Source organism: Melospiza melodia, chromosome Z (genome assembly GCF_035770615.1).
Source record: "Melospiza melodia melodia isolate bMelMel2 chromosome Z, bMelMel2.pri, whole genome shotgun sequence".
In the NCBI taxonomy this organism is placed as follows: domain Eukaryota; kingdom Metazoa; phylum Chordata; class Aves; order Passeriformes; family Passerellidae; genus Melospiza; species Melospiza melodia.
Genome location: NC_086226.1, coordinates 32,523,455 through 32,549,837, shown reverse-complemented (window position 1 = coordinate 32,549,837; position 26,383 = coordinate 32,523,455). Strand labels below are relative to the sequence as shown.

At 41.3% G+C, this 26,383-nt stretch overlaps 1 protein-coding gene across 1 annotated transcript; it reads right to left on the bottom strand.

Annotated features, from left to right (window-relative positions):
• Nucleotides 1-1,416: 1,416 nt before the first annotated feature.
• DDX4 (DEAD-box helicase 4) lies at nucleotides 1,417-24,802 on the bottom strand. Its single transcript, XM_063179881.1, has 21 exons — nucleotides 24,743-24,802; nucleotides 24,230-24,293; nucleotides 23,886-23,960; nucleotides 22,277-22,342; nucleotides 21,991-22,077; nucleotides 21,742-21,819; nucleotides 21,463-21,543; nucleotides 16,719-16,799; nucleotides 15,690-15,755; nucleotides 15,410-15,490; nucleotides 14,941-15,021; nucleotides 13,336-13,478; nucleotides 12,095-12,247; nucleotides 10,846-11,000; nucleotides 8,314-8,443; nucleotides 7,125-7,291; nucleotides 5,881-6,026; nucleotides 4,925-5,024; nucleotides 3,545-3,815; nucleotides 3,309-3,389; nucleotides 1,417-1,497 (listed from the first exon to the last, which is right to left on the bottom strand). Exons 1-21 carry the CDS (start codon nucleotides 24,800-24,802, stop codon nucleotides 1,417-1,419), a joined length of 2,247 nt encoding a protein of 748 aa, XP_063035951.1.
• Between the last annotated feature and the right edge of the window lie 1,581 nt (nucleotides 24,803-26,383).

Here is a 26,383-nt window from a genome sequence, read left to right as displayed (position 1 = left end):
TCACTCTCCCATAAAAAGTAGTAAAGATGACTTTTCATCTTTTGAGTTATTTCAATACTATTCTAGGGACTGGTTTGTTGGCTCCATTTCTTTTATGAGAGCATGCAGCTCTATGCTGTAACAGCCATCATTTATTTAGCACCTTTCTGTGTAAATGACTATGAAGAATGGGGCCAGAACATTTTATAGAAAATGTGCAGAACTCCCTCTGTTGCCTGACCACAACTCACAAGTCATAATATGGGAAACAAAGCAAGAAATACCCAGTGGAGTCCTTTAAACAATGCTAAACCAGGTTCCCTTAAAATATTTGCTCTAGGTTACAAGTGACTCTCTTCTTTGACTTCACAAAAATGGGCATGCTTTATCAGCTTCTTCTAACAGCTACAGTTCACTTGCACTTACTGCAGCCAGACACCAAAAGCACCCTCCACTTACCTGAAATTCAGAATGGATGTAAAAATCTTCAAGGACACTTCTCAGGAAAAGGAGCCATACTGCCCAGAGTATTTCACTCTGAATTGTTAACATAAAGCTTAAATACATCCGCTACTTATGAGCAGCAATTTAAGTATACTGTCCATTCAGCTCAACAACTGAGACTTTACTCCTTTTGTATAATATATAGCAGTAAAATTACAGTCCACAAAATTAACAGTATCCCTCTAAGTAGATATTTAAGTAAATAGTTTTTACAAAGAATGACAGCTCACTTCTCCACAATGAGAGATTTCCTAGTATTGCCTAGTCAGTTCTGATTCTCACTAGCTTGGGTACTATGGCTCCTATGCTGTAACCTGTAAGCTTGTTCAGCTGTCCAAAATGTAATGACCTTGCTCCTCTCTTTGAGCATCCAATGATATGCATCTTTGTAGCACACTGCATTGATAAGAAAAAAAATTAAATGAAAAAGCAACTTTATGGAAATCTAGAACTGTTAGTGACTGCTTACCTCCTACAGCTTCTACAAGCCTGGGAAAATTCTTGATTATAAGGCACCAAGCTTGCTCTAAAGCAAACTTTTCCACAAGAGACAGCAGAAGTGTATTTACATCAGTCAAAGCTAAAAACATTCTATTAGATGTAACACAGGGCTCCATCCTTTCTCCATAAAGAACATGTATTTTTCATGTTCATGTGGTGTAACCACTGACCTTTAGTTCCAGTTTGTGAAACTGCAATGACATAGCTGATACAGAAGCAACAATCTCAAACTTTTATTGAAGCACTGTTTAACAGATCCTTAAATCATCTTAACACAAGATTCAAACTTTTTAACTGACATGCTGCAAAACAAAGTTTAGGTGAACCCTTACATAAAGCTTCTTCCCAAACTGGGTCTTCACAAGATTATCTTCTCATGCAACATTTCACTTACAGCAAAACACAACACAAACTAGTCTGGTATAAAGCAGTTTAATCCCATGACTCAATTTCTCTTGCAGAACAGTCCATCTTTACTTCTCCTGCATTCACGTTGCCTCTGCCTCTGTAATTCTAGGAAACACAACAGGTTCTAGTTTAGAATTATTAATACTTTCAATCATTTAATGGTAAATCACCACAAAACAACTTTAGCTTTCTGCATGCACCTATCTCAATGTAATCTGAACACTCAGGAAGTCTTCATCATTAATCTCCTATACACATGGATTTTTTTACCCTGGTGAGAAATTACTGCAGTTTAGCCAACCTCAGATTTTATCACATGTGGGAATAACACTTCCCACAGTTCACATTTCAACTTCTTTTCTTACCCAACACAAATCAGTTTATACAATTGTGGGAAAAAAACTTCCTTTTCCACTACATACTACAGAATGACTGTCTGCATTACCTTCCCAGTAATGCAAATCCTTTTCATCTGGAAAAAGAATAAAGCTCAGTAATCTCTAAGACTGCCTCAAAATAATCATGTAATATCCTCCAATTGATTCCTCTCTCAAATTCATAATTTGATTATCAAATGGACTTATCAGGAAAAATGGGGCTGATTATAAATGAAGAGGTTCTGTCAGACTGACATGTGAAGGTCTCATAATAATTAGAACCTCACATTCTTCAACTCAAGGAGCTGATGCGCTGTATGTATGTGATACTAAGGGTAGCATTCCCAAAGCAAGCAGACAGATTTCACACAAAAATCTCTTCTATTCTGGACAAAGAGTCACAGTCAAATTTGGTTACTCAGAGGTTGTGAAGGCCATGGATGGACTTGGACCTAGAAATTATGGATTTGATGAAATGCTGGGAGACACAAAGGCTGGAGACATGCATTTGGAAGCAATCTAGTGAGATCCACCTCTGAAAGCAATCTAGTAAAAAAGCAAAAATAAAGTGTCCTTGAACTAGAATATTTCTTGTAGAATATATAAGAAAGATCCACTGAGTGAAGAGTTACTCTGCAAGAAAAGGTTTGTGCAAACATACACAACAGCTGTAATGTGAGGCTGAGAGCTTGAGAAGGAAGAAACGTTTGTGTATCTGACATCCCATGAAATCTCCATACTCCCAGAAAAATAACCTAGTAAAGGGACTAGCCAGCCCGGTAAAAACACCCAAACCATCCAAAGTTTTCAGTAACTACCATATGGGAAAAGATAATGAATGAAAGGAAGATGAGAGCTTGAAGTGAAGCTTCAGACATTGTGTAAGCACTGAGAGCAGTTATTTCTACTATGGTCTCAAAGTACATTTGTAACACATTTGTGTTTATCTGTGATAAAATTCTTATGGAATCAAGACATGAAGGAAAAGCTTTCAATTTCAAATAGGAGTAAGCACAGAATCTAAAATTACCAACAGCAAGAGCCTAGAAGGTTTCTCCCCAAAACAGACATGAAGAATTTTGACAGAGACCAGACCAGGGCATTTACCTAACTATAATTAACTGAAGTGTTCAATCAACTGAGTTGCTTGACTAAGTGATTCATAACAAGCAGTAACTGTATAATCAGGAACTATTTGCTCCCACCATACACCTGTAGCACAGAAATTTCTGAACTACAGCTTTTGTTTATGTTTGCATGAATGTTTTCTTCCAGAAGAATCCTGACTTTATAGATCGACTGTAGATCGACTGCAGCAGCTAGTAAGGGGCAACACTGTAACAGCCCAAGTCAAGCAGCTGGTCTGAAATTAGTTTCAGTAATAGTGAATTCTTTGAAGATGCGCAACTAAGAAAAGGGACATAAATACAGTCAGAACAGTTTCAGTGGCTTTACTGGATATATATCACTAAAGACAGTTTTAAACTGTCTCAGACAAAGTTCTAATAGCCAGGACTTTCAATTAACTTCCAGACCTACCTTTTGGGTATTAACTGGGAGTCGTCCTCCTTCAGTCTCAAAAGCAACTTCTGTCAACCAAACAGGAACTTCCTGCTGAGCCTAAGCAATTAGGAAAACCAATTCAGAGACTTTGACTGCTTTACCAATTCAGATCAAGAGTTCCCTAAGTGTACCCAAAATGTCACAGTTGTTCAGTACATTCAAGTGAAATCTTAAAGAACAGAAAAAGTTCAGCACTAAGATCTGAAACTTACATCTGAAAGCACTTTAATTAGAGGTTGTGCAAGATGACCATCTGAATTGTTATCAAAGAAGCCAACTGCTTTCCCTGTATTTCCACAACGACCAGTTCGCCCAATTCGGTGTACATACTCTTCGATGGTGGAAGGAAGATCAAAATTAATGACATGCTGAACATTTTCAATGTCCAGACCTCTTGCTGCCACTGAGGTTGCCACAAGAACTGGACATTTTCCAGAACGAAAATCCCGAAGAGCTATTTCTCGCTCTCTCTGTTCTCTATCTCTAGAAAAAAAGCAAGGCTGAGAATGGGTATCTCTAAAATTCACAGTATTATTTATGATACAATTTAAATGGTTCATGGAAAGAAGCTCTTGGGGGGGGGGAATAGGGACAATGGATGTAAAACAAAAAAAGACCCAAATCTCATACACTGCCCAGTTTAGGTTTTCTGCATTTTTAACTGAAGAGCAGCAAGACAGAGCAACTGTTTAAACTTAAGTCTCTAGAGAAATTGACATTTTTAAAAAGAACTGAAGATAATTATGCATCAAACTCACTACCTCTCCAAAACAATCCACTTGCTTAACTGATTACAATTTCCTACAGCTTTGCAGCAGGGAGCCAGAATAGCAAAGACAAAGCCTACTCAGCCCCCTGCACAGGCCACTTTTCAGATATACTAAAAAAACTGTGGCCAGTCAACAGTACAGAATTTGTCTTCTGTTTATCATCGCAACAAGGAAACTAGATTTGCTCTGGTGTTTCCATGTTTGAAGACTATTTACAAATTATCCAGTATTGAACTACAGTGGATCAGAAATCACTCACGTTCTTTATTGTCCAAGCAAGAAAACAAATTAGTAAGCTAACCAGTGCTCTTCAGGATCTTAACATGGGATATTTAGTGATATCTGGTATGCTAAGCCACACTACACAGATATGGCCACTAATCCAGAGAACAATAATTTTACCTTTCTGAGTTGAAGTTAGGACAGTTACTCAGAAACCAGTAACATTCATGACAGTTCAAAAGATTCCATTGAACCAGTTATTCTACATATACCTCAATTCACACTACAGTAATTTTACAGAAATGTATTAAGAATCTCCTCCCACACAAGGGGGTTGTGGGTTAGCAATTCAGGCTCACCAAGAATGAAAGGCCAAATCTTCTAAAGAGCTATATGGCTTTCACACACCTAGAAATCCAACAGCCACAGGATATACACAAACATCCTGCATCTGCTAAGATCCTTTTAGCCCTTCTTCAACCTTGATATTGTGGTGTCTGTCAGAACACACGGCAAGCTAAACTACACAGATATGAGTATGTGAGTCCTCAGCAAAAGTTCTTAAAAAACACAGGTGACTTTCACTTTAAAAATACTTACCCATGGATACTAGTGGCTGGTATATTTTCTTGACAAAGAAAGCAAGCAATGAAGTCTGCTTTTTTCTTTGTGTCCACAAAGACCAGAGTTCGTTCATTACCTATGTTGAAGAAAGTTTGAAGCCATTGTAGTTTGAATCATGACACAATTTTCACTATTTAGAGTCATCTTATCTAAACTGACACCTAATGCTTATTTATATTAACACCTAATACAGGCACACATTTTGAATAAAGTCTTCTAAGTATGACTGTAATTTTTTGCCTATTCTGAGCTAAATAAATTTAATCTATCAATTTCTGTATCAATAGAGAAACTGAGTGAAGACACATACATTGTTTTTCTCCGCAATAAAAAGAGAAAACGAAAATTGTTCCCTCCAACATGCATGCATTTCCTTTCTACAGCATGTGGCTCAAAGCAGTACATTATCCTGAGCACTGAACGGCAAGACTCCACAGACCATTTTTTGATTCCAAACTCACATTCAGTCTTCAGCATTAAAACAAGACATACACAGCAAATATGGAAAAATCCTAGACACTAATAAAACACAGGCCCAAACATTCATACAATAATTTTATCACCCCTGTAATCATGAGATAGTATCCCCAGATGCTTAAGTATTGTAACTGATCATATAAAGCAGAAAGCCATCTGGAAGGTTGTCTAGCAGTACTTAATAGAGATGAATGATTGACAAATACTGGGCATTAGATTAGATTCAATTATATTTACAAGTCCTTTCCAACCCAAACTAGCCTATGACTATGAAATATCCCTACACAAATATGCCTAAAAACCTGCAGCTCCCCAATTCTGCTTCAAGCTTCATCAACAGTCTTGTAAAGCATGCAACACACAACAAAATCATACAGCCATGACCCTTCAACCACAATTTTAAAGCCAAGCAAGTTTGACTTCTCTGGTGAAAAACTGGCATTAAGTAAAGTTACCTATGCTGTGTAGAATTTCTATCAGTTTATCCCTCTTGAAATACTGAGAAACTTGAAGAATATTTTGCTGAACATCACTACATGCTCCACCCGCATGTCCAACAACAACAAATAAAAAATCAGTTTTCAAAAACTCACAAGCTAGCCTGAAAGAGATAAAATTGAACAACCTGAAAAATCTTACGTAATTACTCTTGCTTTAAAAGCACATATTTTCACTTATGTTTAAGCAACATTCACAAATAATATTTTTATCCTCCATTTTGTGAGGAACAATACAAGTAGTCTTATATACATTTTAAAAAAGACAGAAGAGTCTGCATAGTTTGGTCCAGTACACAAACCACACACTGGACTGTGTAAAGTGTGACCGGCAGGTCAAGGGACTCTACTCTGCCTTTTAAGACCTCAACTGGAGTATTGCATCCAGCTGTGGCATCTTCAGCAGAAGACAGACATGTCAGAAGATTCGGAGAGCCCACAATGATGATCAGAGGACTGTACCCCCTCTCCTCTGAATATAAACAGAGTTGAGGAGTGGGGATTATTAAGCCTGGAATGACCTTATTACAGCCTTCCAGTACTAGAGGGGGTTTACAAAAAAGAGAAATCATCTACAGAGGCTGACAGGACAGGACAAGTACAGGCTGGACAGAGAATGGATCCCAATTAGACCTGGAGGGAAAGACCTGGGGGTGCTGGCGGATGAGGGGCAGGACAAGACCCAGCAACCATACCCTCTGTTGAAGACTGCTCCCTTAAGTGAGAGGAACTTTAAAGTTAATGAGTAGTAAACACATAAGATGTATCATAAACCCAACTGTAGAAACTTTAAAACTACTGAAAATAAATACCAATTATCTAAGTAAGACCCGAGTACTATGAATGCTGGTAAGTTGAGCAGTAATTGCTACGTGTCATCAGTCAGTGGTGTTATCAGCAACATCACTGGTTTTCAGCTTGCAGAGATGTGGTGGGGGAGGAATAAGAAACCAATGGGGGGAACATGAGGACTTCTGCAGAAGTAGCATTTAAAAGCATTGAGAAAACTTTTCTAAATTGCTTAGGAGTCCCTACCTAAATTAAGCAGTTAATGTTTTAGAGTACCTGCTTAAATTAAGCAATAAATATTAATATCATAGCTTTCAGTATTTCCAAGTCTTTAAAAATAAGGAGTGTTCTTAACTCTTCAGATATTTAGTTCCATACATCTTCAGATTTATTTCTATTTTTATTCTACTCACCTCTGAACTTCTTCAGGGAAAGTGGCACTAAACATTAGTGTTTGGCGTTTCTCTTTTTGTGGCATGTCTGGGAAAGATACCAACTTCTTCATATCTGCACCAAAACCCATATCAAGCATGCGGTCTGCTTCATCTAGCACCAAATATTTCACATTATGCAAGCCAATCTGCAAGTATTTCAGTCAAAGAAAAACACTATTGGTTCACTGACAGTATGCACTTGCAAAATACCCTAACTGCCAAAATCCACCTTTTACTTATTTCTTTCAAGTTAATAAAAAGCGAAAGTTATCACAATTTGTTTACATCTCAACCTCTACTCCGCCTTTTAATCAGCACAAATTCACACACCACAGTGCTTCAGAACTTGGTTTAGCAATGTAAACACAGAGCTTAGAGACCAACTATAATTCAGCCCATCTCTTTTCAAATTACGCCTTGAGTTTTAGAAAGATTCTCTCATAACCCTCAAAGATTCCCCAAAACCTTTTTTATTTTTCTGAAACAGAATTAGATCAGAAAACATTACTAAGACTATTACAACTTCACCACAGCTGAACAAGACTACCACTTTTGACTAAAAGCCTGACAACTGCAGAAAACTCATCTCCAGTTTACTACCAAGTGTTTTTCCAAACTTTGTTTGTTCAGTGAATATCACTGAGTCACCACACTAACACGAAGAAATTTGAATATGAATTTATAATGACTGGGGAAAACAAAAAATTCAAATACAGTACTATATAACCTGGAGCTTTTTGTATTTTGGATCAGTATGAAAATAGTGTGAGATAGCTAAAAAGCCACTGCAGCAAAACAAACGGGACACCAAGTGAAGATCTATTACAGAATATGCCACGAGAACTACGTGAAAGTGTTCCAGGTACTTAAGCTATAAAATTTTATTGCCATGACCACTGCAGCCACTTTGATTTAGACTGATATTATCCAGCTGTCTCTGAAAGGAACTGAAGAGATCTAGACTCAGGCTACTCCTTCAAAAACTTCAAGGAACTCAGACAGTCTAAGATAAACATCACTTATATTTCAGTGCCTGTACAAAGGCAGCATACTGATAGAGCCACTGAAAGCCCATCTCTTCTTCCATTAATTTAAAAGAACAAAAAACAGTATTTTGTCTTTTAGTTAAGGGTATTTAAGGAATTCAGATGAAGTGTTAAGATGTTACCTTTCCTCTTCCAATGATGTCTAGAAGCCTTCCTGGAGTGGCACACAGTATATTACAGCCTTGCTTTACCTGACGAATCGAATAGTCTGTCTGTGTACCTCCATAGATCACAACAGGCCTTATACAAGTTCTATCGTGTAGAAAAGATTTGGATAAATTATGTAAGTAAGCAAACAGTATTGTTTCATCAAAGTTCATATAAAATAATCAGATCTACCACAAATCAGTTTAAGAGTGGTTTAACTCCTTCAGCATACAGCTCAGACCAAGAACAGCACTCAAAACCAGAAACCCACTCCAAGTAAGCTTACAGTTCCCCACATACTACGTAACAGAGGCTGCCCAAGTGGCTTGCTAGGAACAAACACTTGATTTGGCCTGCATTCTCCCCTCTCTTCAACTGAGTCCTACTAACAGTAACAGTCAAAAGAGTGTTAAGACTTTATACGGCATCCTCAGAAAAAGCAGAACCACCACTACATATGCCTCTAGAGCTTCAGAAGGAATCTCTGCAGACCTTAAAAGGGGCAAAATAATAAATACATACATTGGCCATACACAGTGTGTGACTCAAGGATTAGACAGCAAATCCACCCAAAGACTATACTACTCTATGCTCTTCCCACCATGCTTTTTGGTTAGATCAAGTAGATACTCTTCTGTACAAATCCACTTCTCTAAGCAACAACTACCTTACACAGCTCTGAATCATGCTTACAAGCTCATCTTTATCATCTTCTGCTAAGACCTTTACATGCATACAATAAGAATTCTCACACACAAATTCAAATGGTCTTTTACTGAAGATACTAATTCAGTTTCATATGCAACAATGCTAATCAGATAAATGTGGTAAATTTTTACCGAAGTTAAACACAATTTTTCAGGAAAGCTTTTGTCAAGAATAGACATTCCCTCTGGAATCCCTATTTCAGTATTTATCCATCATTAGTGTACATATATATTTCATATTCCTATTTGCAAATAAATCAAAGGGCCTAAGATCATGAATCTCAACTGTTCAATACGCAAGCTCTTCTTTAGACACTACCGATTCACATCCTGATACTATTTAACCTATTCTCATTTTTACTACAAATCAGCTGTAAGAGAAACTTTCTAGATTCAAGTATTATTTTATGATGAAATCATCTGTATCTAGTTTAAAAACAGCATAACAAACAGAATAGCTACAAATTTATAAACAGTTTTAGAGATTAAGAAGCTGTTCTTAAGAACCTATTTAGTAAGTAGATAGGCAAACATGATCATTCTTCCTGAAGGCAGACAGCCTCCAAGTGTAAGTCTGCTTGAATAAAAGCAAGTATGATTTATCCCACCAGATTCTGCAGCGATGATGCTCTGCATTTCACCTCCAAACAGTAACAAACCATTACATAACGCAGATTTAGTTCTCTTCTGTACACTGGTAAAACCTATTACTTAGTAAAAAGATTAATGACAAATCTAGTACAAATGTACTCTCACACAACATTCAAGGACTTAGCGAGAAGCTTAGATCTCTTGTTCTGTTTTGAAAGCTTGAAGAGTTTCTTTGAGCTCCGACATATCTAAGACCAGAAACATCAGGAGTAGGAGTAATTAGAAACCATCACTGGAAATTAATTAAAGCCCATAACACTCACTTCCATTTTGCCAAGATGAAAGTAAAGCAAGTATAAATTATGTAAGACAAGCTAAAAAGTTCCTTCATATTGAATATATCTAGTGCAGGTAGCTCAGTGTGCAGCTGCAGTGCACGCTGCAGACTGATCTCTGGGTGGCAAGAAATCGCTGGAGCCCACGCAAAAGACCAGGAACCAGCGCTGACCCTTTACTTAACAAAGGCCACATGCACCTGCATCACTAGCCAGGTCACCTGACGCTCAGACTCCACAGGAGCAAATAACTTAGTAAAAAGACCTCAAAATATTAGGTACAAAAACTGTGAGCATATAAAAAAGCCCTGTGATTCCATTGTTCAGGGGTCCCTTCAGGACACACTCTGAGCTGTTACAGGTTGCTGCAAAACAATGAAATTACTTGAAGTAAACAGAGGTCTGAGATTCTGCTACGGGAAACCTGGGGTTGCATCAGTGAGGAAACCTCATCTGACTGAGCGGTGTGTGTGGAAGTTAAGCTGGGCAGCAAGCAGCTCACTAGAGCCACCTGCTGCAAAGGGAATTTGGTCCCAGGAGTGACTGTCGGAGTGGCTCCTGAAAGGTCAGACAGGAAAACTTCCTTAGCAAGTCTTCTAAGACACTTCACTTTTCTCATCAGTGATAAGCTGAATACTTATCTCCTCTTCAAGGTGGAGTAAGCCTTCCATCCACCCACCCCAGTATCAGAAAGATTAGGCACTTAAATCTCTCTTCGTATAGTAAGCAACCTGCTAAAGTGTACTATAATCTGAACTCAAGTGTTTGTAATTTGATGGGCACAAAAAAAATTTCAAGTTTTTATGAAAAAAACCAACCACTGCCGATTCAAGCAAAGTAATCATCAATACCAGGCAACAGTGCAAATGCTTACCCATACACGAATTTCCTTGCTTCTAGGAAGATCTGATTTATCAGTTCTCTAGTTGGGGCAGTAATAATACATTCCGGCTCTTGCTGCTCTTTAAAGCTGCTGGCAGTTACACCATCCCTCATCATCTGGGCCACAACTGGTACAAGAAATGCTGCCTGGGGGGGGGAGACACAGCAGTATTTGGGCTGTTTAAGATTAAAAGCTTTCATCAGTCCCATAAAAATCTGTGTATTAATCTTAAAGCTTGAGTGATAGTATACATAATGATCAAGAACATCAGACTGCAGAAGGATAGACCTAAATGCACAAGAGAACATTCAACCTTGTTAACCAGTACGAAAGTAGATCTCTGGATCTTAACAGCCCAGTAACACAGGAACACAATCATGCAGTGGCTAACTTTCCATACAGTTCCATACATGGATTACATACCCTGATAATTAAGTAACCCAAGACCAAAACCTACTAGAATGGCAGATGAGTTTCCAACACAGCTACACCACATCAGCACATTTACTTCCAGATAAGCCTAGATAACCACAAACCTGCATCTGTACAAAACCATTCAGAATATTTAGAGCACAGACTCCGGATGTTTCCCCTTCTGCAAACAGAAGAGGTCTTCCAAAAGAACTAGAGAGCTACCTTAAAACAAAACTAAGATTCCACACTAAACTAAATAGCAAAAAGTTACATTCATAACCAAACAACCACATCCACCGGCTGTCAGTTGTTACATTTTGGTACATTAGTTTAAAAAGCTGAGACAATTTTCAGCTTAGTATCAATTCTCAGCAGTGTTCTATGATTAAAAGCAAAAAACCATGACAGGTGCACATCAGATTTCATCAAACCAACTATGACAAACCTGCACACCACAGTTACACTGAGGTGTAATTTTGAAAAAAAAAAAACAACAAAACACACACAAAACTCATCCACACATCACAGAAAAATAAAGAAACAAACAAACACGCACAGAAAAACAGTTTCTAGGACTGCCTGCCTATACTTCTGAATCCACATCTGTATCTCTGAAGGCTGGCCTGCTGTACCCAGATACTAGTTTACTAAAATAAAGGATAAAGGCCAAAACGTGACAACCCTATCATCATTCATATCTGTACCTGATACCTGCCACTGCTGTGCAAGTGAAATATCTGGACAACAAGCAGTCAAGCATGTGAGATGTGGAAGAGCGAGGCATCCATCTGAAAGCTCATGATCAAATACTGCACAAAATGCTTACAGTTTTTCCTGATCCTGTCTGGGCACATGCCATTAAATCCCGTCCTGCCAGTATAATAGGGATGCTGTACTTCTGCACTGGAGTAGGTTTAGAGTACCCAGCTTTAGCAATGTTCACAGTTAAAGTATGACACATGTTTGTGTCTGCAAAACTCTGCAAGAGAAAATTATTAATAGTTATTACACAATCACAGAACGCAGAAAGTTTAAAATCCAAAATGCTTACTGTATGATAGAGACATCCAAATACTAAAGTGTGTTGGTAGTAGTAGTTAGTAGTCTCACCAGTCATTTACACTGCCAAGGCTCCAAAAGGTAAAAGCCCCAAAGGTCCCTAAAATCTCTCATGCTAGCAATTCAAGTAACATTGTCTGCAGGACAGTGAATGTTATGAACACTTTCAGCTGGTCTTAGTTTTAAGAGAGAATTGCTCAGAAGTTGTATACCTAGATTCAAGCAAGTAAAATCACATAGCATGCTATGAAAAAAACCTGAAATCTCTTAACTTCATTTCATGCAGGAGTTACACATGGTCTCTGTACCACAACCAGTAAGGGTAGCTAAACAACATTCCTAGCCAGGACCAAAAAGCAACACAGGTGACAAAAATCAGTTTAACTTCAGTGAGACCACCTTTCTGAAGATGGATGGGGAGAACACCTCTGCATCTTCTCTTTCAACATAGGTACTACTAACCCCTCTCCACTTCTCTCCTCATTCTTTTCCCTAAAAAGAGCTTTTGCCTTTTTAAACTGGCCACCCATTATAGATAAACTAAGTTATATGTTAAACAATGAACTGCAAGCACAGAGAACAGGGCTACAAATTACTTTTTAAAAAAAAACCCTCTGTCTAAACACATACTACCCCAACAGATGTTCATTTACATTTTTGAAGATCCCTCAGTAATTGACTTCAGTAAGGTAATTATACCAGCCTGGCCAGAAACTGTTGCCAAAGACCTCTTTCTTTCAATATCTAAACTGGTATTCTTCCACAATTTAATGACTATTCTTACAATATATCCAGTATTACTTTCTCTGGACCACTTATGTAGTTTGTTAGTTACTGTGAATTCAAATTTTTATCTTTCAAATGGGGAGCACCTCCTTCCAACATCACACTATCTGCAAGATTTGATATTTTTTATTGCAGCTATTTTCATTAGCTGCAAATATTGAACCCACTACACATCATTGTAAATCATGCTCCACAAACTGTAATAATAACCAGTTCACTAACCATTAATGCTGCTGGAGGGTCCAGTCCTGACACTTCAACAACGTTTTCATCATACTTGTCAAAATTCATTCCTGTCTGGTAACGTGCAAAGATGGCTTGTTCATCATCAGGCGGAGGAGGGGGCACATAAGTCACCTTTGGACCTTAAGAACACAACCACTTAAGTTCAAAAACGGTATAAGGAGAAGATAAAATAAAACTATTTTAAGTATGAAGCTACTGAAGTTCAGTTCAGTGAAATGTCATCTGGATTTCCCTCCATTTTTCCCATTTTCACCTCCATATGAAGTCAGTCTTGTAAAGCATTCATGTCTCACACTCACTCAAGGACCCCACTTTCAAGAGGTACTCATAAAATTAAATTAGGCTCTCCATCATCATCCAGACAGACACATGCTCTTAGAACACAAGGAAGGACATGCTTCCCACACAACAAATTACTCTTTCTGACAAAACCCTCTTTCCACAGATAGATGCAACTGTTGCATACCACTGCCCAGAACACTTTTTAACACACTAATACCTTACACTATAGTAATGAAAAAGAATTACTGTTCTGTGTTAAGGATGCAGTTATGTCCACTATAAGCACTAGCATACTGCCTCTATAAAGATTTAAATTCCTAAAAATCATTATTTGAACTGAAAACATTAGTTGAACTGAGTCAAACAGAGGCAAATCACTTCTGGACAGGTATACTAACCACTGGAATGGTTTGAGTTGGAAGGAACCTTGAAGATCATCCATTTCCAACCCCCAGGCCAAAGGATGGACATCATCTTCCCCTAGACCATACTGCTCAAAGCCCAACTGAATGTGGCCTTGAACACTTCCAGGGATGAGAAATCCACAAGCTCTCTGGTCAACCTCTTCCAATGTTTCACTGCAACTCACCCTCTGAGTAAAGAGCATTTATCCATCTTTTCTACAATGAAGTTTTTTACGGTTATCACACAAAATGTTCTTACATGGAGAATATCAGCCATCCACTGACCATTACACTGGTTTAATCCCATTCCTAATTTGAATTATGGTACTTCTGTGAATAATATATTACTATGCTCTAGGTAGGACAACATACATAGCCAGGTACAGTAGCATGAGTGGCAGAAGAATACAGCAGGACAACAGGGGAAAAATCCCTAGCAAAAAACAAAAAAAAACCCCAAAATTAAAACAAAGTTAAATAAGGAGTAAGTGGCCTGTCAGAGCTATACATCATACTTTTCAGCACTGACAATAAAATATTTCCTCTTACAGAGGGTAGAAGTCTAGATCACATCTTTCAAAATTTAGCAAGTTTTTTAAGGCTTACTTTCACCTTTGAGGTCAGCACCTCCACTTCACTGTGCATTAACCAGCCTCAGCATGACAAAGAAAAAGATTATGTAACATTACAGCTTTGAAAAGCCAGTAACTAAAATTCAAATGAGTTACAAACATGTCTTTCCAGGCACACAACCAAGATACCTAGCATTTGCAGAAAGTTCTTAACAGGAAGAAAAATTAGTGACAGTATCTGCAGAATTAAGAAGGAACTGCTTTGTCACTGATCACCAATGAGGAAATCCATACAGCTCACCTCTGCCACTAAAAAACCTCACCTGCACCATCTGTGAGTATTCCTCTTTCTCTAGAATCAGGAGTTCCAGACTGAGGTATGTCCCTTTGCCTACCTCTACCACCTATAAGTAACAGATATGTAGCACATAGAGGGTATAAAATTAGTATCATGAAATACTAAAATTGAAGCCAGTACTATTTACTCCAACAAAACTGCAGAGCAACAGTCCCAACAACAACTTCATTAACTCCAACCTGTATTGTATACAGTATTTTATATTGTCCCAACCTATACTGTACTATACCCAGTAATATTCATTTTTTAAAGACATCATTGCTACTCCACAACACAGCTGAAGAACAGAACCAGTAGTAGTAGTTCTCAATTCCCCATGCTAGTTCTCATGGAGCAAAAAAAAAAAAAAAAACAGGAAGATCACCAAACATACACTGTACCCATACAAACCACCCCATATGAAAAAAACACCAAACCATCAAGCCTATTCTCACCTTGTCCAAAGCCACCACGAAATCCTTTAAACCCTCTGTTTTGTGTACTAGCACCATCTACAGCGCTGCGTTCTTGAAAACCTGCAACAATACAGCACAGCACGCAGTAACTCACTGTGCTCACTATGCATCAGCACATCAAGTGCCTTTCACCTGGATGAAGAAAATTCACTTCAACACTTTCACTCCTGACTGCTCATTCTCAGCGAATAAGCAAAGCCAGAAAGAAAGGCCAATGAATGCTGGCATCATACAAACCAGTCAACAAACTTACACTCACCTTGTCCAAATCCTTTAAATCCTCTGTTTTGTGTAATGGCATCTTCTTCAATTCCTTCTTGAAAACCTGCAGTACAGCACAGCACACAAATAACTGACTGCCTAATTCTGATGCGCAGGTCAAGCCCCTTATTTCTGGAAATTGTTCTTCTCAGTCCTTATTTTATTCATATAAAAAGTACAATACAACAAAGTGATTCTCCTAAATATCTGAAAAAAGAAAGATACTTTTTTGCCAGAAAGCGTTTAGCTGTTCTATCATAATGTAAAAATAAAGAGCATCATCTTGTACAGGAACCATGAAGTTCTCCTAGCACAGCATCTGTGGCTTCCTCTCCACCAATGCCTGGTGTATACCAGTATTATCAGTCAGTTTGGTTTTTCCACATCAACAAATAAAAACTACATCTTTAAGGCTAACATGTAAGAGACAGTACCTTAAGTATCCATAAATACAAGAGACATTAAACATTGCTCACAAGTTACTTCACAATTGCTGCTAGAGAGTCTACAGCAAAATGGTTCGTCACCGATACCCTGCATCAACGTGCTGCTGTTCTGCTTAGTCAAGTCTAGCATTCCCCTACCACAACAGGCTTCAGTCAAAAAGGTGGGAAAATGGTCTTAATTTTTTTGAAAGAATAGAAACTGTGCTGGTAAAAAAGCAACTTGTTTTTTAACAGAAATTAATTGCTATCATGTATTAAAGATGCTGTTTTATGTCCTCAATGAGTATTACCACAAGGCCTCTGCAACACTTACTAAAAACCATTATTTGAACCAAATATAGTCAAATCAATTGTTCTTCAGATATGAAGGAGCACTTCTGAAATGCACAGAAATTATAGAATGGTTTGGGTTGGAAGGGATCTTAAAGGTCACCTAGTTACAACCTCCCTGCTATCGGCAGAGTTGCCACCTACTAGATCACATTGCTCAGAGCCCCAGCCAAGCAAAAAATTAGCTACACTCCCACAACTCACCAATGAGGAAATCTGTACAGTTCACCCCCACTACTAAAAAGTCTCACCTGCACCACCTGTGAGAGTTCCTCTCTCTCTAAAGCTGAGAGTTCCAGACTGAGGTATACCTCTTTGTCCATCTTTGGTACCTGTAACACACAGGCGCATATGGAGTATAAAATTACAGAAATCACAGAATCAGCTAGGTTGGAAAGGACCTTTGAGGTCATCAAGTTTAACCTATGACTGAACACAACCTCATCAACAAAACCATGGCACTGAGTGCCAGGTCCAGGCTTTTCCTAACATCTCCAGGGACAGTAACTCCACCTCCCTGGCAGCTCATTTCAACGCTTCATCACTCTTTCTGTGAAGAACTTCTTTGTGATGTCCTGCCTAAACCTCCCCTGGTGCAGCTTAAGACTATTTCCTCTTGTCTAGTCACCAGCTGCCTGGGAAAATAGGCTGATCCCCACCTGGCTACAACCTCCCTTCAGGCAGTTTAGAGAGTGATAAGGTCTCTCCTAAGCCTCCTTTTCTCCACCTTAAACACACCCAGCTCCCTCCACTGCTCCCTGTAGGACCTGTGCTCCAGACCCTTCATCAGCCCTCTTGCCCTTCCTTGGACTTGCTCCAGCATCTCAAGGTCCTTCCTAAACTGAGGAAACTGGGCCAGTACTCAAGGTGCAGGCTAACCAGTACCAAGTATGAGGGACAATCACAGCCCTGGCCCTCCTGGCCACACTATTGCTGATCCAGACCAGGATGCCATTTGCCTTCTTGACCACACTGAATCACAGAAATTCTAGGTTGGAAGAGACCTTTAAGATCATGGAGTCCAACCCATGTTCTAACACCTCAACTAGATCATGGCACCAAGTGCCACATCCAGTCTTTTTTTAAACTCTTCGAGGGATGGTGACTCTACCACCTCCCTGGCTAGATAATTCCAGTATTTGACCACTCTTTCTGTAAAATACTTCCTCCTTAATTCTAGCCTGTATCTCCCTTGGCACAGCTTGAGACTGTGTCCTCTTGTACTGTCTGTTGTTGCCCAGAGAAAGAGGCCGACCCCCAGCTCACCACAGCCACCCTTCAGGAAGTTGAAGAGAGTGATAAGGTCACGCCTGAGTCTCCTTTTCTCCAGGCTGAACAACCCCAGCTCCCTCAGTTGTTCTTCATATGGCTTGTGTTCCAAGCCCCTCACCAGCCTCATTGCCCTCCTCTGGACACGCTCAAGTAACTCGACGTCCCTCCTAAAGTGAGGGGCCCAGAACTGGATACAATACTCCAGGAGAGGCCTCACCAGTGCTGAGTACAGGGGAAGAATGACCTCCCTGCTCCTGCTGGCCACACCGTTCCTGACACTGGCCAGGATGGCATTGGCCCTCTTGGCCACCTGGGCACACTGCTGGCTCATGCTCAGCCGACTGTCAGCCAGCACCCCCAGGTCCCTTTCCACCTGAGCACTGTCCAGCCACACCGTCCCTAGCTTATATCGTTGCAGGGGGTTATTGTGGCCAAAGTGCAGGGCTCGGCACTTGGACTTCTTGAACTTCATCCCGTTTGATTCTGCCCATCCATCCAACTGTTCCAAGTCCCTCTGCAAAGCCCTCTGTCCCTCTAACAGATCAACACACGTTCCCAGCTTAGTGTCATCTGCAAATTTGCTAATAAAGGACTCTAAGCCCTCATCCATGTCATCAATAAAAATATTAAACAGAACTGGCCCCAGCACAGATCCCTGAGGGACACCACTGGTGACTGTTCACCAGGTCTCTTTCTGCCTGTCTGCTGTCCAGTCACTTTGCCTCATCCTGTAGTGCTGCAGGGCACTGTTGTGACCCAAGGGCAGGATCCAGCACCTGGACTTGTGCAGCACATGGCTAGATACACTGGGAAAGCCCATCAATCCAGCCTGTTTGGGTCCCTCTGCACAGCCTTCCTGCACTCCAGCAGATCAACATACACACCCAACTTAATGTCATCTGCAAATTTGCTAACGGTAGATTAATCTCCTCATCCTGATCATCAGTAAAGATATTAATCAGGACTGGGCGAAACACAGATCCTGGGGGACACAAGTGACTGACTCCTCACCAATTGGATGCAGCACCATTCAAAACTCTGTGGGTCCACCTGGCCAGCCAGTTCTTAAGCCAGCACATGACATAAGCCATAAACTGACAGCTTTTCCAGGTATACGCTATGGGAGATAGTGTCAAAGGCTTTGCTAAAGTCCCAGCAGACAATATCCACAGCATTCCCCTCATCCACTAGGTGGGTCACTTTGTCACAAAAGGAGATCACATTGGTCAGGCAGGACATGCCACTCCAAAATCCACACTGGCTGGGTCTGATCCCTTGGCTGTACTGTATGTGCCATATAATCACACTCAAGATGATCTGTTCCATAACCTTGTTAGGCACCAAGGGCTGACTGACAGGCCTGTAGTCCCCCAGATGTGACAAGAAGCTGTCCTTCATACACTCCAAGAAGCTCCTAGATTCCGTCTCCCTACTGTGCTGAGCTCCCAGGTTTTGGTAGGTTTGGTAGGTTAAAATCTCCTACATGAGATTTTGGTAGCTTAAAATCTCCTACATGAACAAGGGCATAAAGATCTTGACATATCCTCCAGCTGCTTACACAATAATTCATCCATCTCTTCCTCCTAGTTAGGCGGTCTGTAAGACACCCACCACGATGTCAGCCCTTTGCGGATCCTTGCCCATAGGCACACAACCTTATCATCATTAATCATACATTCTGTAGTGTTGAGACTCTCTCTAAAATATAAAGTGAACCCTCCACCTCTTCTCCCTTGTCACTCCCTTCTGAAGAGCAAGCAGACATCCACTGCAACACTCTAGTTGGGTAAGTCATCCCACCACATTTCCATGATGGCTGCTACGTTACAGTTTTCCTCCTGTACAACGTTTTCCAGCTCCTCTTGTTACCAATGCTGCATGCATTTGTGTGCACGCACTTCAGCTACGCTGGTTTCACTGCTGACTCTGGCTTATCACCATTAGCCTCCTCTCTAAAAAACCTGGTTTCATCTGCTTCCCCCTTCAAACCTATTTTAAAGCCCCCTCAATCAGCCCTGCCAACTCTGGCCTAGAATTCTTGTTAGACAGATGGACCCTACGTGACCCAAACAGGCCTGCTGCTGTGAAAATTGCCCCATGATCATAAAAACCAAAATTTGCTGACAGCATCAGCCCTTAAGCCAGTTACTGATAATGCGGGTTCTCCTATTCCTTTCATCATTCATCTCTGCTACTGAAGGATGACAGGAGAGCATCACCTGTGCTCCTGTCCCATGAACCAGTTCAGCCAGAGCCTTGAAGTCATCTTAAAATGCACTGGTGCCCTTCCTATCAAGCTCATAATTGCAGACTTGGACAACCAGCAGTGGGTAATAACCAGAGGGCTGAAGAGGTTAACAGACTCTCCTGGTGATATCCTGTAGCTAGGCCCCAGGTAGGCAGCAGACTTCCCCTCTGGGGTGGGTCCAGTGAACAGACAGAGCCTTCAGTTCCCTTTAGAAAGGAGTCACCTACTATAACCACCTTTCCTTTCTTCTTAAGACCTGAGGCTGCGATCCATCTGACAGAGTAAGTACAACTGCATGACCCTCCAGACAGATTTTTTTCTTTTGTACCATCTGCCTCACCCACTAGATCTAGGGTCTCATACCTATTCTGTAAGAGCACCTGGGAAAGCAGAGGGGGTTGGGAGGGACCTCTTTACTCCCCTCAATCTACTATGTCTCCTCCTCCTGCCTGGCAGCAAGAGGGGCAGAGCTCATCTTACAGTTGGAAGGGCGCTACTCACCCACTCTTTCTCTTTTGCTTCCTCTAATACTCCTTAGGCCCTTCCACCTCTTAAGCTCTGCCCTCAGACACAGTAAATCACCTACCTGCTTACACCATAGACAAGGGTTTCTTGCATCATCCTCTGGTACTAACACCAGGCTCAGACACCCCCTGCAGCAGCCAGTGGCCAGGACACTTGCTTCCCTCTTGGGGGAGTTCTGTCTAGGTTAGCAAACCCTTGCTGGTGGCAGCAACAGCCACCACTTTTGACCACTTGTAAATCAGTACTGGATCTAGTAAACAGGGGGTGGGGGGGAACAACAACAACCAAAAAACCACAGCTGAAATATCACACCAACCTATCACACAACCCATCACCAGGACAATGGCTGCACTGCACCTGCACTAACTGCCACATAAACTGACACACCACAGGTCCCTGTTGTGCCACACCCTCACTGCCCTGCCATGCACCTGTTACTTGCCATGCTACACCCTCTCTGAGGGGCCACACTTCAGTTTGCCCACTCCTGGTCACTAGTGCCACTAGAGCATTTTAAATCACGTACAGATGGCCTAAACACTGCCCCTCGCTCCCAAACAGCTGGCATGGATGGGGGGGGGGGGGGGGGGGGGGGGGGGTAGCTGCTTGATCAGCTCTTCTAAATCACACACTAGTATCATGAAATGCTACCACTAAAGCCAGCTATTTGCTCCAACAGAGAAATCTGCAGAGCAACAGTGCCAACAACATCTTCATTAACTCCAACTTTTACTGTACTATACCCAAAAATATTCATTTTTTAAAAAGACCATTGCTATTCCACAACACAGCTGAAGAACAGAACCAGTAGTAGTAGTTCTCAATTCCCCATGCTAGTTCTCATGGAGCAAAAAAAAAAAAAAAAAAACAGGAAGACCACCAAACATACACTGTACCCATACAAACCACCCCATATGAAAAAAACACCAAACCATCAAGCCTATTCTCACCTTGTCCAAAGCCACCACGAAATCCTTTAAACCCTCTGTTTTGTGTACTAGCACCATCTACAGCGCTGCGTTCTTGAAAACCTGCAACAATACAGCACAGCACGCAGTAACTCACTGTGCTCACTATGCATCAGCACATCAAGTGCCTTTCACCTGGATGAAGAAAATTCACTTCAACACTTTCACTCCTGACTGCTCATTCTCAGGGAACAAGAAAATCCACAAAGAATGGCAAGTGTATGCTGCCATCAAACAAACCAGTCAATGCAACAATCTTACCCTGTCCAAAGGCACCGCGAAATCCTTTAAACCCTCTGTTTTGTGTAACAGCATCTTCTCCATTTCCTGCAAGAAAACCTGCAGCACAACATAACACAAAGTAACACAGTTTGCTCAATTTCGCATGTACATTTTATTAATTTCACCTTTGTACTGGTAGTTCTTAGGGAGAAAAAAAAACCCAGGAAGATCACCAAACATACACTGTACCCATACAAATCACCCCGCATGAAAAAACACCAAACTTACTGCCACCTTGTCCAAAGCCACCACAAAATCCTTTAAACCCTCTGTTTTGTGTACTAGCACCATCTACAGCGCTGCATTCTTGAAAACCTGCAACAATACAGCACAGCACGCAGTAACTCACTGTGCTCACTATGCATCAGCACATCAAGTGCCTTTCACCTGGATGAAGAAAATTCACTTCAACACTTTCACTCCTGACTGCTCATTCTCAGCGAATAAGCAAAGCCAGAAAGAAAGGCCAGTGAATGCTGGCATCATACAAACCAGTCAACAAACTTACACTCACCTTGTCCAAATCCTTTAAATCCTCTGTTTTGTGTAATGGCATCTTCTTCAATTCCTTCTTGAAAACCTGCAGTACAGCACAGCACACAAATAACTGACTGCCTAATTCTGATGTGCAGGTCAAGCCCCTTATTTCTGGAAATTGTTCTTCTCAGTCCTTGTCTAATGATTTCACAAGAACTTCAATATACAACTGAGTGACTTGCCTAAACATGTGAAAAAAATGAAGACAAGACCTACTTTTTGCCAAGAAGTCTGACAGGAAACAGTAGTGCTCTCCTGTACAATTTCAAAAAGTAAATCAAACATTAGGTCATTAAGTATTTGACTTTACATGTGTATATGCTAATCAAGCCACAAACTTCAACTCTTCAGTAAGCACGCAGATCAATTAAGACTTCTGGTTCAAGGGCAACTGGCAGCATTTGTCCCTCCACAGTTTTCTTAACCGATACTAAAAAGTGGCAATGCCAGTTGCTGTCTGCTATGAAGTGAGAACTTGAAAACATGTCTTTCAGATCTGCAGAGGTCTATTTTTTATTAGTCAGAGCCACCTATTCAGTCAGCAGCAAGTTTGTAGTGTATTTTTTTTATTTTTAATTTCCTTAGTCATTCTTCTGAGTTAAGAAATAAACACATGCATATGTATAAACATAAGCCATATGCATAACCAGGATATTCCTCATTTTAGACTTAAGTTTCAGGTGTTATCTAAGGCCCAAACAATCACCTTGGATCATTTACTCCTTAGTCCTTATTTTTCAGCTGAACACCTGTTCTATCATATTGTAATGACAAAGAGCATCATCTGATACAGTGATGATGCAGATACATCATCAAGTTCTCCTAGCACAGCATCTGCGGCTTCTCTGCCACCAAAGCTTGGTGTGCATACCAGTATGTCAGTCAGTTTGGTTCTTCCACATCAGCTGGAGACAAAAAAAATTACATCTTAAGGCCTCATATACAAATGATAGCATTCCAAGCATCCTTAAATACAACACATCTTAAATACAGCTTACCAGTTACCAGTAATTGCTGCTGGAGAGCCTACAGCAAAACTGCTTGACATTAGTGCCCTGCACCAAATAAGCCTAGCATTCACCCACCATAACAGGGTTCAACAAAAAGGACGGTACAGAATTTTTTCAAAGAATCAACTGTGCTGTGTTTGACTCGGATCGAGCCAATTTCCTTCACAGCAGCCGGCACAGGGCTGTGCCCTGGATTTGCTGGAAACAGTATTGATAATAAAAGGGATGTTTTCAGCTAGTGCTGAGCAGTGGTCACACTGAATTGGGGCCTTTTCTGCCCCTCACACAAGCACGCCAGCAAGAAGGGGTGAGGGCGCACAAGACAGGATGGGACAGAGCCAGGAAAGCTGATCCCACCCCATGTGGCATCAAGCTTAGCATATAAATCCAGGAAAAGAAGAAGGAAGAGAAGGGCATTTGGAGGGATAGCATTTGACTTCCCAAGCCACGGTCACGCACAACAGAACTCTACTTTCATGGAGCTGAATCTGCCTGCTGATTGAAAGTGGTGAATGGCAAAATTTAATGTATCACACACAATTAGCCATTAGAAATAGAACTACTACTGGAAGTTACCTTTGGCTGCAAAATTTCTTCCTCTACCAAAACTACTCACTGGCTGATGCTGTGAGTTCACAAATTCATCAGTACCTACAATTAGAAAAAAATTAAGTTAAAATTCAAACCTATCTTTGACTCTTTAGTAGTTATATGTTACTATATATTTGCAGTAAATAAAGAAGCACTGACAGGCCAAAATAAAGCCTAATCATTATGTTATCTATATAATTTGATGCTGCTATTCCATGGGGGTCCCATGAAAATATCACAATAATATTGTATTTTCCTTTAATCCTGTACAATCCTCAAGACACTAACTCTTCCAAACACCAGTAAAGTCAAAAGTGCCTTTCACATACCAAATGAGTCTACACTTGAATTAAAGACAGGTGAGGTGTCATTTGGTCTCTCAAGCAAGCTAACCTGCAGAAAGACAAAAGGCACAACAACATGACGACTTTAGGCTTAACAAAGCACGTAAATACAAACACAGCTACTAAGTCATGCGCTGGAAAGAAGCGGCCCTCTGCATCTTCTGAAAGATGCACTTCACACTAAATGGCATACTGGTTGCATCTGAAAGTTACCAAAAATCAGATTATACAGAGCTGACATGTCGAGCTCACTTAAGCACGTAACAATCTCTAGTATCCGAACAAAACAGCAGCAAGTAAACTGCTAGTGCAGAGAAAAACTCCTCTCTTCGGTAACAATGAGCTCCTACGGCTGCCTACCATATTTCCAAACATCCCAACGCCACTGGGAACGCCACCGCCCAGCATCCACTCAGGCTGCAGGGACAAGGGTTGGAGGAAAAAGAACTTAGAGAAACAAACATACTCCATCGCCACAGCTGCCCCTTCCACTCGTACCTTCTCAAGGGATGGGAGTAACGCCTCATCCCCTATCTCCGCATTCCAGTCTTCCTCCATGACGCTGCGCCCTGCCAGACCTGCTTGCAGGAGACAGAACACATCAGCGCCCGCCTCCCGCCCGGCTTCGGAGCGTACCGCCAAAGAACAGAAAATGGCGACCCGCACCGAGGCTCGCCGACGCCTGCGGGCGGGAGTGAGCGCGCTCGGCCCAGGCGCTGCGCTGGTGGGGATGGAAGAGGTGAGGGTCCAGCCGCGAAAAAGCCCCCCGCTTCCCTCAGGGCAGCCCCTCTCCTACCTCCGTGCCACGGCCGCCAGCACTGCACGCCGACAGAAGATGGCGGGTGGCGCCGAGAGCCCTCAAAGCGGCCACATGTACCGCTGCCCCCACGTCAGGTGCCGCGCCCGACGGCCAATGGGCGCGCGGCGCGGGCGGGCCCCGCCCCGGCCCCTCACGTGCGGCCGCGGCGGCGGGAATGGCCCTGCCGAGGCCGGGCGGGCCTGGAGCCGCTGCACCGCAGATGGCGCAGGGATCATTTCACTGCCCACACCTTTTCGCCCATTAGCGTCACACCCAACATGTGCTTCTGCTGGAATAATTAAAAAATAAAGGAAAAAAAAAGTTGTGTAAAACAGGAAAAACGAAACAAAATTAACTCCCCCGGATAACTCAAACTTTAGAACGATACCTCTTTCCCACTGCTTTTTTGTTATACCAGACTAGTAGGAGATAAGAAAGGTAACTGAATTCCTGGCTCAGGACGTGATGTTGGAGCAGAGGAGAACATGAATTGCACTCCTGTTGGTTCAATTCATCTACTAAAATCAATAGCAAGTAGTCTGGCGCTGCCGCTTGGGTTTCCAAGATACCAGTGCCGTGTCTGTCCTCTCTGTACATCTTTTTATCTCTGTGAGATAACATAGAATGCTTATTCATAAAAACATTAAGGAATGCCCTGTGTAATTTCATAAACACGGTAAAACACATTAAAACCTGCTCCACCACGTTCAACAGATTTTCCTTGTCAGAAAAACAACTTGAAAAATGGTGTGTCTCTTCAAGAACTTTAATGCCTTTTGTTGCAGGAAGAAGTAATACCAGATCTGTATTTCTGCAGTGAACATCTGAATGTTTAGCAGGTGCTTTGAGCATCATCAGCAAATTCCTGCAGCAGTTGAGGAATTTTGGAAAGTGGTCTTTGAACTAATGCTTTTGTTATCTTCTCATTAGCCATCATCTGTTAAGCCCTACCCTTTGCAGCTGTTCATTTTTCCGGAGCATCAAGACAGGACTCAGAGTTGCAAAGTAGGTGAGAGACATAACCGGCTTCTCTGTCTCACAGTGAGGTTAAATCTGTGCCTCTAGATTTGTATGTGTGTGTGTGTGTGTGTACAATGCGCATAGTGCTGGGAATTACCAGCTTTCAGTAAGTGTTCAGTCAGACATATTATGTCCAAGGAAGAACAATCTGCAGTGGGACCATCTCTGCGGGAAGTATGTTAAACTGTTCACAAGTTCTCATAGCAGCATCTGAAACTAGCAGGGAGGCTCATGAGTGAAATTTCACCCACTGTGGTAACCATTTTACTTTTTTCCTAAACAAGGAAGCAGAGTGAACTGCTTCATGAACCAAAATGGCT

Excerpts from the sequence above, each read along its gene's own strand:
- DDX4 (XM_063179881.1), bottom strand. The coding sequence starts at position 24,802 with ATGGAGGAAGACTGGAATGCGGAGATAGGGGATGAGGCGTTACTCCCA. Across the intron at positions 11,001-12,094 it reads AGACAGGATCAGGAAAAACT|GCAGCATTTCTTGTACCAGT; the intron begins GTAAGCATTTTG and ends TCCCCCCCCCAG. Across the intron at positions 8,444-10,845 it reads GCAAGGAAATTCGTGTATGG|AACTTGTATAAGGCCTGTTG; the intron begins GTAAGCATTTGC and ends TCTACACGATAG.